The sequence below is a fragment of the Stomoxys calcitrans genome, chromosome 2 (assembly GCF_963082655.1).
Source record: "Stomoxys calcitrans chromosome 2, idStoCalc2.1, whole genome shotgun sequence".
NCBI classification, from domain to species: Eukaryota; Metazoa; Arthropoda; class Insecta; order Diptera; family Muscidae; genus Stomoxys; species Stomoxys calcitrans.
The window spans coordinates 78966329-78985575 of NC_081553.1; the positions used below are offsets into that span (position 1 = coordinate 78966329).

Consider the following 19247-nt stretch of genomic DNA (forward strand, 5'->3'; position numbering starts at 1 on the left):
CACTACATCATGTGGAACGACCAACACTTTGAGGTGTTTCAACCTGTCATATGCCGCTGCTATGCTATTCACCAATTTTTGATTACCCACAGCATTGGCGCTTACACAACTGTAGCTCATAACTGTAGTTGGCTGGCATAACTTATTTGCGGCAGTAGTAATTGTTCACAAATATCTCAAATAATCGCATACTTAGTCACGCTTCAGTTGTGTTGTTTGTGCGATTGCCGATAATTACCTTTTAATAGGCCGACTTTGGTGGGCTGAGTGTGTTCAGGGTAAACCAATGCTGGGGCAAGGAGGATTTGGGATGGTGTAGGTGGGTGGATAAGCATAAGAAGGAGTGTACCAAGTTCCTATTGAAATAACATTAATTAGTTGTGTAATTATCAAAGCAAATGTAATGTCAACAAACACAGTGCACAAATATTGCAGAGTTCTTAGTAGCTGAGGTTTCAACTTCACTCATGCTTGCAACAAACATAAAACAAATTAGCTGCTGGTTAAGGCCCAGTGATTTTGTGGAATACCTGTGTCAAGCATTCCACGAAATTGAATGGTGTTTAATGTTATACGAAAAACCAAGTGAATGGTACTCGGTTTTGAAAGGTTTCAAGTAGTTTGACAAAACAGGGTTGTCAAAATTTTAAGAAAATTTTGTTGCTATGGGAAAATTGTCAAAACTTCATTTCAATAGAAAATTTTGACAAAACTTTATTTCTGCAGAAAGTTTTTTGAAAATTGCATCCTTGAAGGAAGTATGTATATGAAAAAATCATTTTTAGAGCAAAGCTTGTCAAAATATCCTTTTCATAGAAAATTTTGCCAAAATTTCATATCTATAGGAAGTTTTGTCAAAATTTCATTTCTATAGAAAATTTTGCCAAAATCTCATTCCTATAGGAAATTTTGTCAAAATTTCAATCTGTAGAAAATTTTGTCAAAATTTCATTTCTGTAGAAAATTTTGTCAAAATTTCATTTCTATAGGAAATTTTGTCGAAATTTCATTTCTACCGGAAATTTTGTCAAAATTTCATTTCTAAAGGAAATTTTGTCGAAATTTTTATCTGGAGAAAATGTTGTCAATATCTCATTCCTATAGAGAGATTTCATTTCTACAAGAAATTTTGCCAAACTATTTTTTTATAAGAACTCTTGTCAAAATAACCTTTCTATAGAAAATTTTTTCAAAATTTCATTTCTGTAGGAGATTTCATTTCTGTAGGAAGTCTTATCAAACCATTTTTTTTTGGAAATTTTGTCAAATTCATTTAGAAAATTTTGTCAAAATTTAATTTCTATGGAAAATTTTGTCAAAGCTTCATTTCCATAGGAGATATTGTCAAAATTTAATTTTTATACCCTTCACCATAGGATGGGGGTATACTAATTGCGTCATTCTGATTGTAACTCCTCGAAATATTCGTCTAAGACCCCATAAAGTATATATATTCTTGATCGTCATGATATGTTAAGTCGAACTAGCCATGTGCGTCCGTCTGTCCGTCCGTCCGTCAGTCGAAAGCACGCTAACTTTCGAAGCAGTAAAACTAGCCCCTTGAAATTTCGCACAAATACTTCTTATTAGTGTAGGTCGGTTGGGATTGTAAATGGGCTATATCGGTTCACGTTTTGATATAGCTGCCATATAAACCGATCTGGGATCTTGAATTCTTGAGCCGCCAGCGGGCACAATTTTTATTCGATTTGGCTGAAATTTAGCATGAGGTGTTTTATTATGACTTTCTACAACTGTGCTGAATATGGTTCAAATCGGTTCATAGCCTGTTATAGCTGCCATATAAACCGATCTGGGGTCTTGACTTCTTGAGCCACTAGAGGACGCAGTTATTATCCGATTTGGCTGAAATTTTGCATGAGGTGTTTTATTATGACTTTCAACAACTGTGCTGAGTATGGTTCAAATCGGTCTATGTTTTCATATAGCTGCCATATAAACCGATCTGCGATTTTGACTTCTTGAGCCGCTAAAGGGTGCAATTATTATCCGATTTGGCTGAAATGTAGCATGATGTGTTTTTTATGACTTTCAACAACTGTCCTAAGAATAGTTCAAATCGGTCCATAACCTGATATAGCTGCTATATAAAACAATCTGGGGTTTTGACTTCTTGAGCCACTAGAGGGCGCAATTATTATCCGATTTAGCTGAAATTTTGTACAACGGCTTCTCTCACGACCTTTAACATACGTGTCGAAAATGGCATGTATCGGTTTATAGCCTAAAGCAGCTCGCCTATAAACCGATCTCCCTATTTTACTTCTTCAGCCCCTAAAGTGAGCAATTTTTACTAGATTTGGCTAAAATTTTACTCAATGACTTCTACTATGGTCTCCAATATTCAGTTCAATTATGGTTCGAAATGAACCATAACTTGATATTGTTCCAATAACATAGCAATGATTTTCTTTTATCGTTTGTTTGCCTAAAAAGTGATACCGTGGCGAGAGCTCGACAAATGCGATTTATGGTGGAGGGTATATAAGATTCGGCCCGGCCGAACTTAGCACGCTTTTACTTGTTTTTTATAAAACTATTCTAGATATCCGACCTGTAGACATACAGATTAAATTTGCGGCAGCCATTGCGGCTATGAGACTTAAGGCGATGGGAGAATGCAAACAATAGAATAGAGGAGAAATGGAAGGAATGGAAAAGGTTGCCGATCGGATAACTGAGACGACACTCGAGGTCGAGTGCGAGTTACTGCTACCAGCGGCACGGTCCTGGATTGACGCAACCATAGTATTGCCTTCTGGAAGATCATGTTACACGGATGGATCAAAGCTAGAGAACAGGGTGGGCCTGGGGGTCTACATTGAGAAACCAGGGACTAACATCTGTGGCGCTTAAAGACCTTATGGACAGCAAACTGGACATAAGGGCTATAACGATCAGGACAGTATAGTCACGAACAGTCTTGTAGTGTAAGGAGGAGATTAACGAATTCTCTGAGAATGCATCGATCCGCACCGTTTGGGTGCACGTCCATAACGGAGTAAGGGGGAATGAAAAAGTAGACGATTTAGCATTGAAGGCCAGAAGACAGCCTTCAATAAACTTGGTTAACCCGAAGCCTTTCGGGTTGACGCAGTCCAAGTTAAGAGCATGGGCCACGAACGCCACGCGTAACACTGTGCAACAGTGAAACGGTCGGCAGGACGACGAAAATTCTATGTGGATGTCCGGATTGTGAGAAGACAGTAAAGCTTTCGGCATCACAACAGGACACAGTGGTCTACGAGATCACTAATGCAAAATCGGTGCGACAAGTGATGGCATCTGTAGGGCATTCGGAGAAGATGATGAGACGTTGGAGCATTTCCTTTCGCGACTAACTAACACCGGCACTTAGGTGGGACACAATACCAGACATAAACCTACTAAGGGGCGTAGTATTGAAACAACAAGGGATTTTGTAAGCAGCACGGAATTCCTAATTCAGATTTTCTTTTTCGAAGTTACTTTTTGGTGTTTAGAACGCACAACAAGCCTATTGCTGGTTTGGGTGTATGTCCATAGTGTCATGGGTCGGATTAACATCCGCACCCTCTTTTGAAGCTAACCTAAGCTAATCTTGATTTCAACAGAAAATTCATTTCTATAGGAAATTTTGGCAAATTTTCATTTCTATAGGATATGTTGTCAAAATTTGATTTCTATAGGAAACGTTGTCAAAATTTTACTTTTTTAGAAAAATTTCATTTCTATCAGAAATGCTTCAAAAATTCCATTTCGATAGGAAATTTTTTTTAAATTTTCCTTTTTAATATCCTACACCACCACTTTTGTACAGGGTGTTATTGATTTGTGCATTTATTTGCAACGCTAAGAAGGAGAAGAGCTAGACCCATTGATAAGTATACTGATCGACTTAGAATCACTTTCTGATTCCATGTCCGTCTGTCCGTTTGTGAGTCCATGTATTTTTGTAATCAAAGTGCAGGTCGTATTTGTTGTTCAATCATCACGAAATTTTGCACAAATCATTGTTTTAGCCCAAGGACGAACGCTATTGATTTTGATAAAAATCGGATTTAGATATAGCTCCCATATATATGTATCGCACGATTTGCACTTAAATGGCCGTAGTAAGGACAATTTTCAACCGATCTGCACAAATATGGCACGAATTGATTTGTTACCGATTTTAACATATCTGCGAAATTTCATCAAAATCGGTTCAGATTTAGATATAGCTCCCTTATATATGTATCGCCCGATTTGCACTTAAATAGGCGTATTGCAACAGTCAACACCCAAATTGTCTTGGTGAGCAAATACGTCCTATTTGGAGGTTGTTATGGCCGTGGTACTCTCAAACACCTTTCATTTGAGCCCCATATTTCCATAGTCGGCAAACATTAGCTGTTTGGGAGTGTTTTGGGGGATGGAGTGGCCACTCATTGACTTGGCCTTGAAAGTATGATCATATTCGTGTTTTACTTTACAGTACCTCTTATTTGGGCCCCATATTGCAATGGTCAGCAAATACTTTCTATATAGGTGGTGTTATTGGGGTGGAGTGGCCCCATAGACACTTTTTCTCGAATATTGATATCAGACTCGTGCATTACTCCCAAAGACCTTTCATTTGAGCCCCGTATTGCTTTGGTCGTAAATTTGTCTTCTTCGGGGGATGTTCTCGGGGATGGGCGGGCCCTCAAACACTTGGTCCCACATCTGAATATCAGATTCGTATTATACACTTAAATACCTTTTATTCATATATTGCCATAATCAGTAAATAAGTCTTGTTTTGGGGAAGAGGTGGATCCCCAGAAACTTCGTCCTAAATTTGGATATCATATTCGTATTTTATTCGCAAGTAGGTAAATATGTCCGATTTAGGGAAGTTTGGGGGGTTGGGGTGGTCCCCCATACACCTTGTCCGGCAATTGGATATCAGATACGTTTTCTAATTTTAAATACCTTTCATTTGAGTCCCATATTGTCGTGATTGGTGTATATATATATTTGTTAGGTTTTGGGGTGGGGCGCCCACCCTAGGTACCCCTTCCAAAATATGGATACCAAATTTTTGTTTTTAGGTTACTTTAAGAGAGCACACAAAATTTCGCTTAAATCGCACCACCCATCTCCGAGATCTGGCGTTTCTGAAAATTAGGGTAAGGGGGAGGGTCCGCTCCCCCTTCAGATATCAAAAAATTAAGTACCCTATTTTCACCACGGGATCATTGAATTTTGTCAAAATTTCGTTTCTTTCGTAACTGTTGTCAAACTGTCATTTCTGTAGGAAGTTATGCCAACGTTTGAAAGGAAATTTGTGTCTGATTTTTGTTTCAAAGTAAGGGGGTTTCGCTGGCAAATAACCGAATAAACGGTTTTTATTCTTACTCCAATAATATTAACTATTGGCTTAAAACGAGTCTTTACCTTCTGTACGCTGATCAAAGTCTTTTTTCCCATTCTCTAACTCAAAACTCAACAAAGTTTTAAGTTTTACAAACAACAACTTTAACTAATGACTGCCTTTCCAAATACAGACAGCCAAATCATTGGAGTTTCGTTTTTTTTTTATTTTCCACACTGCTGATTATAACACACCAAGGGATTGAGTACTAGGCAAAATGAAGAGAAGAAGGAGCAAATCTAAGTATTCCTTTCCTTTTGGCCATAGTGATTATAAGCTACTCATTAGCTTTGTTTGATATTTGGTGTGTTTTTTTCCACATCGTCTATTTGGTGTGGAAGGATTTCATGTTGCCAGAAAATCCTTAAGCTATGCCACAGTTCTGCGTATTAGCTATTTGGCACCCACCGTCGTCACATCACTTCACTACACATTATCGAAGACAAAGCAAGTGTTTGAGCTGCGTTGGAAGAAGTAAGGGCCGCTAGGATATTAGCAAACAGAAGAAAAAACAAACAGCAGGTAAAACAAACTCGGTAAAGGAAATTTAAAACAGGGTGAAGTTGACTTTTGAATAATTTATCCATATATAGGATAGAACTACAGGATAACAAGGTGATAGTTTCAATTAGAACAGCTAAGTAAAATAGAGAGATCGGTTTAAAGGGGAGCTGTATCAGACTAAAGACTGATTCAGATCATATTTGATACGTATGTTGAAGATCATAGGGAAAGTCGTTGTTCAAAATTTCAGCCACATCGGATAAGAATTGCGCCCTCTAGTGGCTCAAGAAGTCAAGATCCCAGATCGGTTTATACGGCTGCTTTATCAGATTATGGGCCGATTTGAATCATACTTAGCAAAGTTGTTGGAAGTTGTAACGAAACACGTCAGCTAGATCGAATAGGAATTGCGACCTCTAGAGGCTCAAGAGGTCAAAACCCCAGATCGGTCTATATGACATCTATATCAGCTTATGGACCGATTTCAACCATACATAACAAAACATCTAACGCCCTCTAGTGACTCAAAAAGTCAAGATCCAAGATCGGTTTATATGGCACCTATATCAAAACATGGACCGATATGGCCCATTTACTATTTACTCCTTCGAAAGTTAGCGTGCTTTCGATTTGCAGACGGACGGATTGACATACGGACGGACTGACTGACGGACATGGCTAGATCGACTTAGAATGTCATGACGATTAAGAATATATATACTTTATGGGGTCTTAGACAAATATTTCGAGGAGCTACAAACAGAATGACAAAATTAGCATACCCAAATCTTATGGTGAAGGGTATAATTATTGGTCCGCTACACGAATAATTAGGAAGAATTAGGGCGCCCCGGTAACCGAGTTGGTAGCGTGCTTGGATTACCAGTGCAGGGGTCATGGGTTCGTTTCCCACCAGAAGCTTTGGTCTGTCGCTACTGTAGTATCACAATGGACCTAAAATTGTCTAAGTGAGCCTGTAAAGGACTGCCACTCTTACCTAACCTAACCTACACGAATAATCGTTTGCGGCTAAAGAAACTCTTTAGCAATTAAAGAGTTTTCGCTTTTACAACAAAGGGAAGGTCCTTTTACCGTAGACGAAGATGCTGAAAGTTTTACAATAAACAAAGTTAGTTATGTTCAATAATAATACGTTTACGACTAACGTTTGACTTGTTGAAGCGAAACGTTACACGGTTACAATAAAAGCAAAATTTCGTGATAAAAGTATTTTGTTTGTTGCAAAAAATTTCCCAAACATTTTATTTTTTTGTGTGTGTGGTATCGAAATCGACAAAAATGTCTAAGTTGGTCTGATTTCAGACTGCCGTTAAAACCTAACCTTACTATGACGTTTGGTAAGAAAAAGCTGAAGCCAAATTAACTGACACTTAAAAACGTCCAACCCAAAAAACTTTTTAATGCTTGACATTCCATACGATTTAAGTGATATACCTGCCACATTCGATAGTAGTGAGTACAAAAATGCTGATCTAACAAACGTGCAGAGAAAAGTGCAAATGTTCCTGCGAAACTCTTTTAATGTTTATTTTTTATGTCGTGTTTAATGAGCCAAACTTTGATTATTGAAGTTTTTGTTTGCGTTCCGTTTTTTCCTTTACTTAGATTTTGTTTGTCTTTTTTCCATGCCTCCAAATGATTCGCCATCCTAGTTGGAGTTCAACAAAATGAAAATGTATTGGCCTTGATGAAGAGCAAGAAGTGGAGTGTGTAGAAGGGCGAGGAAATAAATGCCATGCATGGAAAAAAAGTATCGGTGCGTGCAGGTATTACAGATTGAAAGTAGATTTTTATGTTCAAATCTCGACTTCTTCAAGAGTAGTGATTTTGTTGTTGTTCTCCCATTGCATTAAAAGCAACTATAGTGTCTCTTTATTAGATTGGTATAATATTGAGGCAAATGTGTGTGTGTGTAAGTGCGTGTGTGTGTTAGAGCATGTGTTAGCCACAGGCATGTTTTCCTTTGTACTTATTTGTATAGCATTAATCGAATGCATTCATTCTCTACTTTTGGGCTCACGTACTGTGAAACACGTATGTTTGCCTAGAATATCTTAGTGTTGTTGCTCCATCGATTTTAGGCTGCTTGATAAACTCAAATTAAAGTTCCTAAGTATATGGTATATATTGATGGAGCATAGTAAAGTTCGGAATAGCATTACCTGCCATATACCGATAATGTTTAAAGTCTTGTTAAGTAAAAGTTGAAAAAATGTAATCGATTTTCCTCCTAATCAAATATTGGGTTTCAATCACTGAAAACGATACATTTGGATATCTTATAAAATGCCTACAAAATGTAGGCTCATAAATAAAAAACTCCTTTTTTCAAAATTTCTTCTTACATAATTTTCAAAATTTAAAAGATTTTTTTTCAACAAAAAGTTTACCTCTTTAACCATTTAAAAATTTATAGTCACCAACGAATGAGGAACGAGTAGAGTACGGCGTAGTACAACTGCATTGGCTCTATCCGATGGCAAACAAGAAATTGCACAGATTGTGTTCCATCTTGTTTGGTCAGTCAGGGGTAAACAATAAAAATACATTTTTCTGTTTGTTGGACTGAAAGGCCCCCAATGGATTACCATATAGACTGTATAAATACAAACATTGAAATTGGGGTGTACCGCATCAAAATGAAAAGATATATACATGAACATTACAAAATATCCCATTGAGGAACAATAGGAGATAAATGCAGCACGATGGAGGACAATGATAAGAGGTCTTTGTTTTATAGACGATAGGGAGCTTCAACACTTTGGGCATTACACACCTTACACTTTGCAAGTCCCCTATTTTAAGGCAGGCTTGGGGCCTGTGAATCTAAAAAGATGGGTCAGCAGAGCAGCCCCTCAAGGAGGTGTACTGTCTCCTCTGCTTTATATATCATTAACAAAATATTATTGTCTCTGGAAGAAAAAGGTGTAAAAGAGGTCAGGTATGCTGATGACGTGGCAATTTCGGTTAGGGAAAAGTTTCCCTGCACTCTTACAGATATACTACAGGATGCTCTACGTGTAACAGCAAAGTGGACTAGATATAGATCCGTGCAATACAGAAGTAGTTCTTTTCAGCTGGAGATACAAGTTGCCTTCATTGGAACCTGCCTCCTTGGGTGGAGAGAATGTTCTATTTACAGAAAGCGCAAAATGCCTGCGTGTTTTGCTGGACAGGAAATTGAACTTCAAATCCAACATTTTGGAAGGGCAAGAAAGGCCACTCTTGCCCTATACACCTGCAAGAGAGCCAGTGGCAAAAGTTGGGAGTTTAGACCGCGTGTCATGCATTGAGTATAAACTTCAGTTGTCAGACCTATAATGCTATATGGTGTGGCGTTCTGGTGGATGGCGCTTCAAAAGTCCATCACATGCTCAATACTTAACCAGATCCAAAGGATGGCTTCTATGTGCATCACAGCCGCACTCAGGATGACACTATCTGATGCACTGAATTTAATGCTACATCTTATGCCTCTGGACATTATGGCTACCCAAATTGCAGCGACCACTGCCACTGAGGTTAAGTGAGCTTTGTCATTGGTCATGTGGCGGCTACGGACACTGTGTTATCCTTGATAAAAAATCCGATGTTCCAGGCAGTGTGGATTACACCCTACCTGAGCCGCCTTTGATAAAAATTACTGTACTACTATTCCTGATAGAACCGATTGGAACTACAAAATCCCTGGTAAGTTACATAGACTTCTATACGGATGGTTCCAAACTAAATGACCAGGTGGGGTTTGGGGTGTATGCAGAAGATCTAGAACTGGTCATATCGAAAAGGTTACCCGACCACTGCAATATGTATCGAGCGGAGATCCTTGCAATTAGGGAAGTGGTGGAATGGCTAAGATATAATGTCATTACGACGATTGACATAGATATTTTCTCAGACAGCCAGTCAGCCATTAAATCCCTGGAGAACGTATTTCTCAAAACAAAAACCGACAATGTAGTTAGCAATAGGTAACTATCGCCGATCGTTGGTCTTCTTTCGTGCGATATTGTCATGAAATGTGTTGTTTTGGCAATTAAATTCAACGATGTATGAGGATGTTCTACTAGAATTATGGTTAAAATTTCTGAGACACATATATCACATGGTCCGTTAAATAACATATCCCGCCAAACCGTTATATTTTTGGAAGAAGAGCACCTTCCCATAATTGTCTCCTTAACTTTATGCCGGGCGTATATCATAAGTGTTTCGGCAAATTCAGATATATACTGCGGGAAAACCTATGTAAGACAGTGAAGTGGTCTACCGAAAGTGGTCTAAGGGTGTCCGTCCGTATCTCTTGATGAATAAAACAAATACCGTCTTTTGTTTTTTTCAGCAGGAGATACCAATAACCCACAAAAACAAAGCGCAAAGTACCTGCGAGTACCAGAGCTGCGGAGTTGAGTACACTTAATAATTCTACTTTCTTTAAATGTAAAAAAAAAAAACTATAAAGTAAAATTGTTACAAAAAACAAGTAAAAAGGCATTAAGTACGACCGGGCGGAACTTTGAATACCTAGCACCTCGGGTATATATGTTAACCACCTTTCGTGATAAACCGGGCTGAAGGTCACAAAAAGACGACTTCAGCAGAAGCTATCAGGACTTCGAGGAAGACGAAACAATAGAACATCTGCCGTGTGTTTGCTCCGTCTTAGCAGGCAGAAGGAGTTCCACTTCAGGTTCTTATTTTATTTGAGAACTTGTCTGAATAAGCGGATGTGCACATTCCCAAGTTATTGGGCGTTTTAGACCGTCTAAATAGTTTAACGGTAGGAACTAGAAGACATCTTCCTTCTCCTTGTCCTTTAGTAACACAATGGACAAAAACTTCAAATGAGTTTGATGTTGGACCGCCACTTAAACCTTACCTAATTTATAATCAGGCAATTGAATTAAGAAATCACTTGGGTTGTCCACGAACATTAGCGAAACCTATGGCTAGGGAACTTAAAGCAGTGTTATCTAAGAGCCATGGTCTGTAATTTAAGAACTGTGGTCTGCTGTCAAGTCACTCTTTGCCGACATGCAAATTTGCCCATGAACTTTCCATCAAGGAACAGGGGCAAACTTCTGACATATCAATGATTGCTGTCCCATTCAAGTTTAAGCCCAATGATAACGGGCCTTCTTTTTTTATAGCCGAGTCGGAACGGCGTACCGCGGTGCAAAACTTTTTTGGGGAGAAGTTTTTATATGGCTGCCATACCAATGCAATACCATTGCAGCCGGTTGTACGTACCGGGGTGACCCGATGGGTTTCTTCATCGACAAGGGCTGCCACCTCAGTATATAACACACTGCTACAACAACAACCATTTTTTTCAAATGGCATAGTACCTTACAAATGACGGCCCTCCTAATGGGTAACCACCGCTGAGAGTTTTTTCTAATGTTCTCGCCAGGATTCATACCCCGGCGTTCAGCGTCACCGGCGGACATGGTAGCCGCTGCGCTAGGGTGGCCTCTTTGACGACATGTCAGTGACTTATTCCCAACGATAAGCTATGTTGCTGTGATAGGACGTCGCCGCATCTGTGGTCTCCGGCTTATAAACAACAATAACAACAACGGTAAACACTATCCAGCAAAAAAAGACTCGTATATTCCTGAAACCAATTTAGATATTGTAAACCTCAAGCATACTTGTTGTAGGGATTTTTGAGTACTATCTAGCAAAATAAAACTTTTGGAAATGTGCAATTTGATTTTGGAAAAATGAAGATTTTGCAGCCCGAAAAATTTTTAAAATGCCTAGGTGACTAACTTGCGGGGCCTGTCAATAAATCCCGGACCACCTTGCACACGATCTCGATAACACCTCAGCTCTAACTATTCCAAATTTCAAAGATATAAAGGGTGATTTTTTTGAGGTTAGGATTTTCATGCATTAGTATTTGACAGATCACGTGGGATTTCAGACATGGTGTCAAAGAGAAAGATGCTCAGTATGCTTTGACATTTCATCATGAATAGACTTACTAACGAGCAACGCTTGCAAATCATTGAATTTTATTACCAAAATCAGTGTTCGGTTCGAAATGTGTTCAAATTTTGACAAATTTTGTTCAGCGATGAGGCTCATTTCTGGTTGAATGGCTACGTAAATAAGCAAAATTGCCGCATTTGGAGTGAAGAGCAACCAGAAGCCGTTCAAGAACTGCCCATGCATCCCGAAAAATGCACTGTTTGGTGTGGTTTGTACGCTGGAGGAATCATTGGACCGTATTTTTTCAAAGATGCTGTTGGACGCAACGTTACGGTGAATGAACACATTTCGAACCGAACACTGATTTTGGTAATAAAATTCAATGATTTGCAAGCGTTGCTCGTTAGTAAGTCTATTCATGATGAAATGTCAAAGCATACTGAGCATCTTTCTCTTTGACACCATGTCTGAAATCCCACGTGATCTGTCAAATACTAATGCATGAAAATCCTAACCTCAAAAAAATCACCCTTTATCTCCACCCGTTCTCATACGTCAGTAACGGTTTGGTACTAAAACCAGAAGCAAAATGGTATTGAAAGCAATACCAATTCGGTAATAAGGCTAGTACCAAACTTTACTAATCATTTGATATTTCATCCATATCATGCGGTATCGCTTCGTTACCATACAGTCAATACCGTATGGCGATATCGGGCAATGAATGCCTCTTTTATGAATCCATCACCTTAAATGGGTGGAAGGGTCTATATAGCAAATATCTGTATCCAAATATGGTCCGTTCTCGACCATACTCGGAACGCATGTTGCGGGATCAATTACAACGCACTATTCCAAATTTTAGCGAAATCGTTTAATAAATCCGCTTTCAATGGGCTCCAGATCTTGATTTGAGAGATCGCTCTATATGGAAGGTATATCTAACAATTTTCCGATCTGGACAATGTCAAAAGACATACTACGGCTATTAACTCTTTCGGAGAATTAATGTGTTTCTAATAATGCGTTTAATAAATATGTCTTCAATGGGCTTAAGACCTTTGATAAAGAGATCACTCTATACGACCGGTATGGCTTCTATGTATTTCCAAATATGGTCCGTTTTCTATCTTATTCGGAACGGATGTTGCGGGGTCTAATACAACTCACCATTCCAAATTGTAATGAAATTGGGTAATAAATTCTCCTTCAATGGCCTCAAACGATGGATATTAAACCCCACGTAACCCAGTATTCCTATTTGACTTCTTGTGAAGACCACGGAATTGGGATAGATTTTTTTAGGGAAGTATACTTAGGACCTCCACATCAAGTTCATAAGTAAAAACAGTTTTACGTCTTGATCCTTTGGCTTCTGATTTAATCCGATTAGGATAAAATATGGTATGAAAACATAAGCTTCGACCCTTCTACTCCGTCAATAGATTTTAAGAAACAGGCTATAACATTTTTTTTCCAATTAATATTCTCTCCAGTCCACCCTATTTGCACTGTAGCCTGCATTTTTCCCAAAAGAAAGAAGCAAAACAAAGAGTTGTGCAATAAAAAACTTACCACTTAAATCAATGCGAAATATGGGCACATCTGCATATGTACTGGATGTATTCAGGCGTAACTTCTTTGTTTTGGAATCGTACGCTTCCAAAAAGTAGTGCTGTTGTAGGCCACCATCATAGCCGGGCATGCACTCCAGCTCCATTGTCGAGTAGATGATGTTATCATAATTGTCGAAATTGATGGTACCACCACCGCCGCCACCGCCTGCACCAAGACCCATGCCACCAATCATGGCATTTGCCATGCCACCAACCATATCACCGGAGCCAGAACCGTAAGGACCAACCAGACTATGAGTGGCAATGCCATTGTGAAAACTATATTCCATACGTGAATAATCAAAATGTGGTTCATTATGAGTGTCATCGTCATCATCATCATCATCGGCATCGACATCAGCATCAGCATCGTCTATGGAGTTGGCAATGTCATCGATAGCGTTGTTGTTGTCAACCTCTGAGTTTTCGAGAAAAGAGTTGGCCGAATGAGATTCAATTTTGGGAGCACTGGCTAGATAATGCGTTTGTTTTTTAGCAGCATGTTCAACAGATGCGGGGGTGCTATAACTGTTGTTATTTTTGTTGTTTTGCTTGTCTTTCAAAGCCATATCCAGGCTGGAAATGACTTCATCCAGAACTTTGGAATCATTCATGGAATAATCCTCTACCATTTCAGCTAGCAAATCATCATCTGATATATCACCATCACCATCTACATTGACCATATCCTCCTCCTCCTCCAGGGCAACATCTTCGTCATCATCCATAAGGTCATGCATGGCATCAACATCATCCTCATCATTTTCATCATCAGCATCGGCATCGGCATCATTATTGGCATCATCTTCTTGGGGATTTTCCTCTAAGGCCAGGGCCACTTCATCCCCCTCATTTTCCTCCTCAAGAGTACTTAAACTATTATTGTTGTTGGTGCTATCCTGTTGCTGATATTTCTTCTGGTATTCTAAAATGTTATTCTCAAATATATCCACAGATTCCAAGGTCTGGTCATCACTTGATTGATATGCTGCTGAACCTACATCTTCCTTGTTGCCTGTTTGCTCACCCGCAGCCAAAGATTCTTTGCTATTCAGCTCATCATATGATTTGATTGATTCCAAAGGCATAGCATCATCCTCATCCTGCTTTTGTTGTTGCTGCTGATGTTCTGCTGGCTTTGACAATTGATTGGTTATTTCAGGTTGATTGGGTGGCTTTTGAACTTTCAATGGCCTCTTTTGAGTTAGGGCAGCATTTTTTTGTAGCATTATCTTCATGGCCAAATTATCCGCTGAATTGCTGCTGGAATTTATGGAGGCTACATTGTTGCTAGATAAGATTTTCTTGGTTTTATTGTGTCCAGGTTTATTGCCATCATTATCCTCCTCCAGCATTTGTGCATAGAAAAGCTCTTTATTGTTATCATGTTGTGTTAATGATTTGCGTATTCGTTTTTTGTCATTCGTTTCAATTGAGTTGGTATTGGTAGCAACATCCGCCACAGTATCAGCTTCTGCCTCACTCTCAGCATCATCGTCAGTGTCATGGTGATTTGCTGCTTCCAGGGCAATTTCTTGTAAGCCATATTCATTAGCATTGTCGGCAGTGGGTTTCACTAAACGTTGCGAATAAAAAGTTTTAGCAGTTGTTGTGGTAGCTGTTGGGCCTCCCTGGAGTTTGGCTTTGGATCCATCATCATGTTGCTGGTGCTCTTGCTGTTGCTGTTGATGATGTATTACTAGCTGCTGCTTCATTTTAGGAAAATTATTTGAAACATCTCGTTTGGCTAGTCTTATAAGCAATTTTTTGTTGTTTTTATGCTGTTGCTGATGTTTGCTTTCTATTCCCTTAGTTTCTGTAGATGACATTTGTTTCCTAGTTGCAGACTTGCCATTGGGTGCCACCTCGGTTTTTTGATGATGTTGCTGCTGCTCACGATGATGAATTGCCTTTGCTGCAGTTTTATCACGTGAATGTTGCTTATCCTTGCCTTTCTTGCCATTTGTTGTTGGCAACTGCACCTTTTTTGAGGCTGACATTGTATTATGGTGGTTTTTCTTGGGCAACTTCTCTAAACGCTGCAATGATAAATTGGATTTTTCCTTATTTTCCAAGGCGGCATCAGCAGCATTCTTGGCAACTTTGGTCTTTGGCCATTGAAGTTGATGTTGGCGGTGTGCTTGTTTTGTCCTGGCTGCTGTCTTAGATGATGGTGACATTTTATGCTGCCGTTGATAGTTCTTTGTAGGAGTTGCAACATCATCATCAGCGACCACAACACCAACCAAATTGTCATCAAGCAGCTTGAGGTTTTTGGCATTGTTGTTGGTTTTAATATTGATGGGGACAGCAGCATCAATTGCTAAGGAGGGAGCTGCAGTAACAACAACGGCATCACGTTTCATACGCAGTTTTTTCTTGATGGCGGCATTCCCTGTATTTATGTCCACTTTATTTTTTCCTGAACCACCAACACCGCCTTCACTTGCTGCTCTTCTTGTTTCTTCATCCTTAGCTGGAGCTATTATTGTGGTCTTCGTCCTGCTGGCTGCCATTGTGGGTGAGGCTGACAATGACAATCCATCACTTTGATTATTGATAAATGCCTTGGATGCGGTGAGTGCGGCTGCCTGGGGGCCTCGAGTTTTTATTGCAGCAGCAGTGTCTGTAGCTGTCTTGCTAGAGGATGAGTCCGAATGCTTAGCGTATTGCTGTTGCTGTTGCTTGTTAACAATTTTATTTTTCTTTGTACGATATTGTGGTTGTTGCTGTTGCTGTTGTTGCTGTGTGGAAGGCAAAGACTTGGCAGGTTTAGTTTTATCTTGGGGTTGCTGATGCTTAAGCCCAGGCAAGGCCAGGGAGGGTGTAAATGTTACACGTTTCTTTATGAGTTGCATTTGTTGGGGTGTAAGCGGCAGGCGATATTTTTGTTGTATCATATGTTGCTTATAAATTGAGGAGGGATAATGTGGCTGTTGCTGTTGTTGCTTTTGATTAATATTGTTAGTAGTCCGTTTATTATTAGCACCACCAGTAGCCATAGAGCCTGCATTATTTGTCAACGGTGTACTTTTTCCCTTAGTCCCTTTAATGTTGCTGTTGCTGTTTCCGCCAGTTTGGCCATTTACGTTGCTGCTGGCCTCATTGTAGATTTTATTATGACCAGAGCTCAAATGGTTGCCATTGTTATTGGTATTGGGATTCATGGGTAGATGCTTGTTATGTTGTTGCTGCTGCTTCATGTTTTTGTTGTTGTTGTTATTATTATTATTATTATGTCGCTCACGTACATATTCCATATGCGGGAAATTTGTTTCGTGCCTTCCATATTGTGTTGGCATCATCATTTGATTGGCATGCATTGTTGTTTGATTCGAGGAATTTAACGATGCTGAGGTCACCACATATGGTCTTAGCGTACAGTTGCGTAAAGCTCCTGGCTTGGCTGTAAAAATAAGTTAAAAAAAATACCCATGGAACAATACAAAATTTTAGTTTGAAGCATAGATAAAGAAGAAAAATATATTTATATAGAAATCATGGAAAATTGGTTTTGATTTTTTTATTTTTATAGGGGGAAAATGGAAATGTTAGAAAATGATATCATTATGTATAATTTTCATTTTGATTTTTATTTATATTTAATTCTGTTGTTGTTGTGCTATGCTCGTTTTGTCTACAACAAGAAGTTTTCTGATTTTGATTTGATTGTTATTGAAGGCAATTTGCTGCAAATTAAACGTGGCCATTTTGAGAGATTTCTTAGCTTTGGGTAAAGATTTTGTCATAGGACTCAAAAAGGTTGTCTTAGCAACATTGAGTAAAGGAGGTTTAGATGATGTCAGAATGAAACAAGCAAAACTGGTGTTATGTGGGCTGAGAGGAAACATTTATGTCCATTACCATATTTTACTCCAAAATTGTACAAAATTTAAAAATTTGTGGAGCATATATTATGTGGCACCCTTTGGGATGTCTAATCTGACAAACTTCTCAAAAAATGTTGATCAGATTTAATTTCAAAGCCATTTTTTTATGTTTATTGAACAAAACTTTACATAATACTAGCCGAACCGGGCCCGCTCCCCTGCGCCTTCTTTAACTCTCCAATATCTTTTTAGGGTGGGGACACTTCGCCCTGAATGCGGATAGCGAATTCGTGCCATTGTAGCCTATGGCGCTGAACGCGTTCGAATCCTGGCGAGAACATTGGACAAAGCGGTGTTTATACCCTCTTAATGTTGGCAACATTTGCCAGGTACAATGTCATGCATGGTCATTTAAAAAATTTTCCCAAAGAGGTGTCGCACTGCGGGACGCCGTTCGGACTCTGCTATAAAAAAAGGTCTCTTATCATTGAGTTTAAGCTTGAATCGGAAAGCACTCATTGGTGTGTGAGAGTTTGACTCTTCTCGGTTCCTGGTGGTAATGTTCTTCCTTAGCGTAATGTTCTCATTAGAGGAGGGATGGCACCTCAGACATTTTTACTCAAATATGGAGCCCCACAACTTGAGCCCCATATTGCCATGGCCGGTAAATATAAACCACTTGGAGTGTGTTTTGGGACTGGGGTGGCCACCGGCACTTTGCACTGGAAATATATATCAAATTCGTTCTTTATTCCCTACGGAAATGAAGTTCAGTTTAGTGTGTGCTTTAAGGTGCACCCCAAAACACTGGGCTCCATAATTGGATATCAAATTCGTTTTCTACTCTCAAATACCTTTCATTTGAGTTCCATATTGTCATATTAGGTCAAATAACCCATTTGACGTATCTTTGGAGAACCACCTAGATTTGAACGTAAATTTTAATCCACTCCACCCGATGTCTATAAATTGTATTGTCTATGTTTCCTTCCAGCCAAACGTACACAATCTCAGAAAATTTTAAGAAAATTCAGCCAAGTATCATATAGTCATAATGGGTCTAATGGCGTTTTTGAGGAATGGCGAGACCCTCCATACTACGATCTGATTTTCTATGACAGATTCGAAATCTACTCCCGAATACTTTTCATTTGAGCCCCCCATAGAAATGAACGTCCAATATGTCTTGGAGGGAGTTTTGTGGTTGGGGCGGCCCGATGGATACTAAGACTCAAATTTTAATACCATATTCGTATTCTACTCTCTAATACCTTTAATTTGATACCTATATTATCCCGATCGGGCCACTTTTGATTTTGGGTTGTGTTTCTGGCATGAGCGATCGGCAGCAATATCAAAATTAGGACCGATATAGCCCAATTCAAAAGCGGATATCGAAAAGGCTAACACAAGTCACTGTCCCAAATTTCAGCGAAATCGGACAATTAACGCGCCATTTAAGGGCCCAAGATCTTAAAAGAGAGACCGACCTATTTGGCAGCTATATCTAAATCTGAACCGATCTGAGCCAGATTAAGAAAATATATTAAAAGGCCTGACATAACTCACTGTCGCGAATTTCGCCGAAATCGTCTTTTTTGGACCCAAGACCTTAAATTGAGAGATCATTCTATATAGCAGCTATACCCAAATCTAGAGCGATCTTGGCCAAATTGAAGAAGGATGTCGACGGGTCTAAGACAACTTAATGTTCCAAATGACAGCAAAATCGGACAATGAATGTGGCATTTATGGACCTACGACCTTATATCGGCAGATCGGTCTATATGGGGCTCCATCAAGATATATCCGATATTGCCCATTTTCGAACTTAACCTGTCTATGAACAAAGAAAAAATCTGTGCAAAATTTCAGCTCAATATTTTTATTTTTAAAGACTGTAGCGTGATTTCAACAGACAGACGGGCGGCCATCGCT

At 39.2% G+C, this 19247-nt stretch overlaps 1 protein-coding gene across 2 annotated transcripts in view; it reads right to left on the reverse strand.

Moving 5' to 3' along the window:
* Positions 1-19247, reverse strand: part of LOC106091693 (uncharacterized) — an 869146-nt gene that overhangs the window by 111007 nt on the left and 738892 nt on the right. For both annotated transcript variants that reach the window (XM_059363681.1, XM_059363680.1), the window contains exon 12: positions 13439-16885. In XM_059363681.1, the coding sequence (XP_059219664.1) occupies positions 13439-16885 (3447 nt within the window). The remainder of the gene's footprint in view (positions 1-13438; positions 16886-19247) is intronic.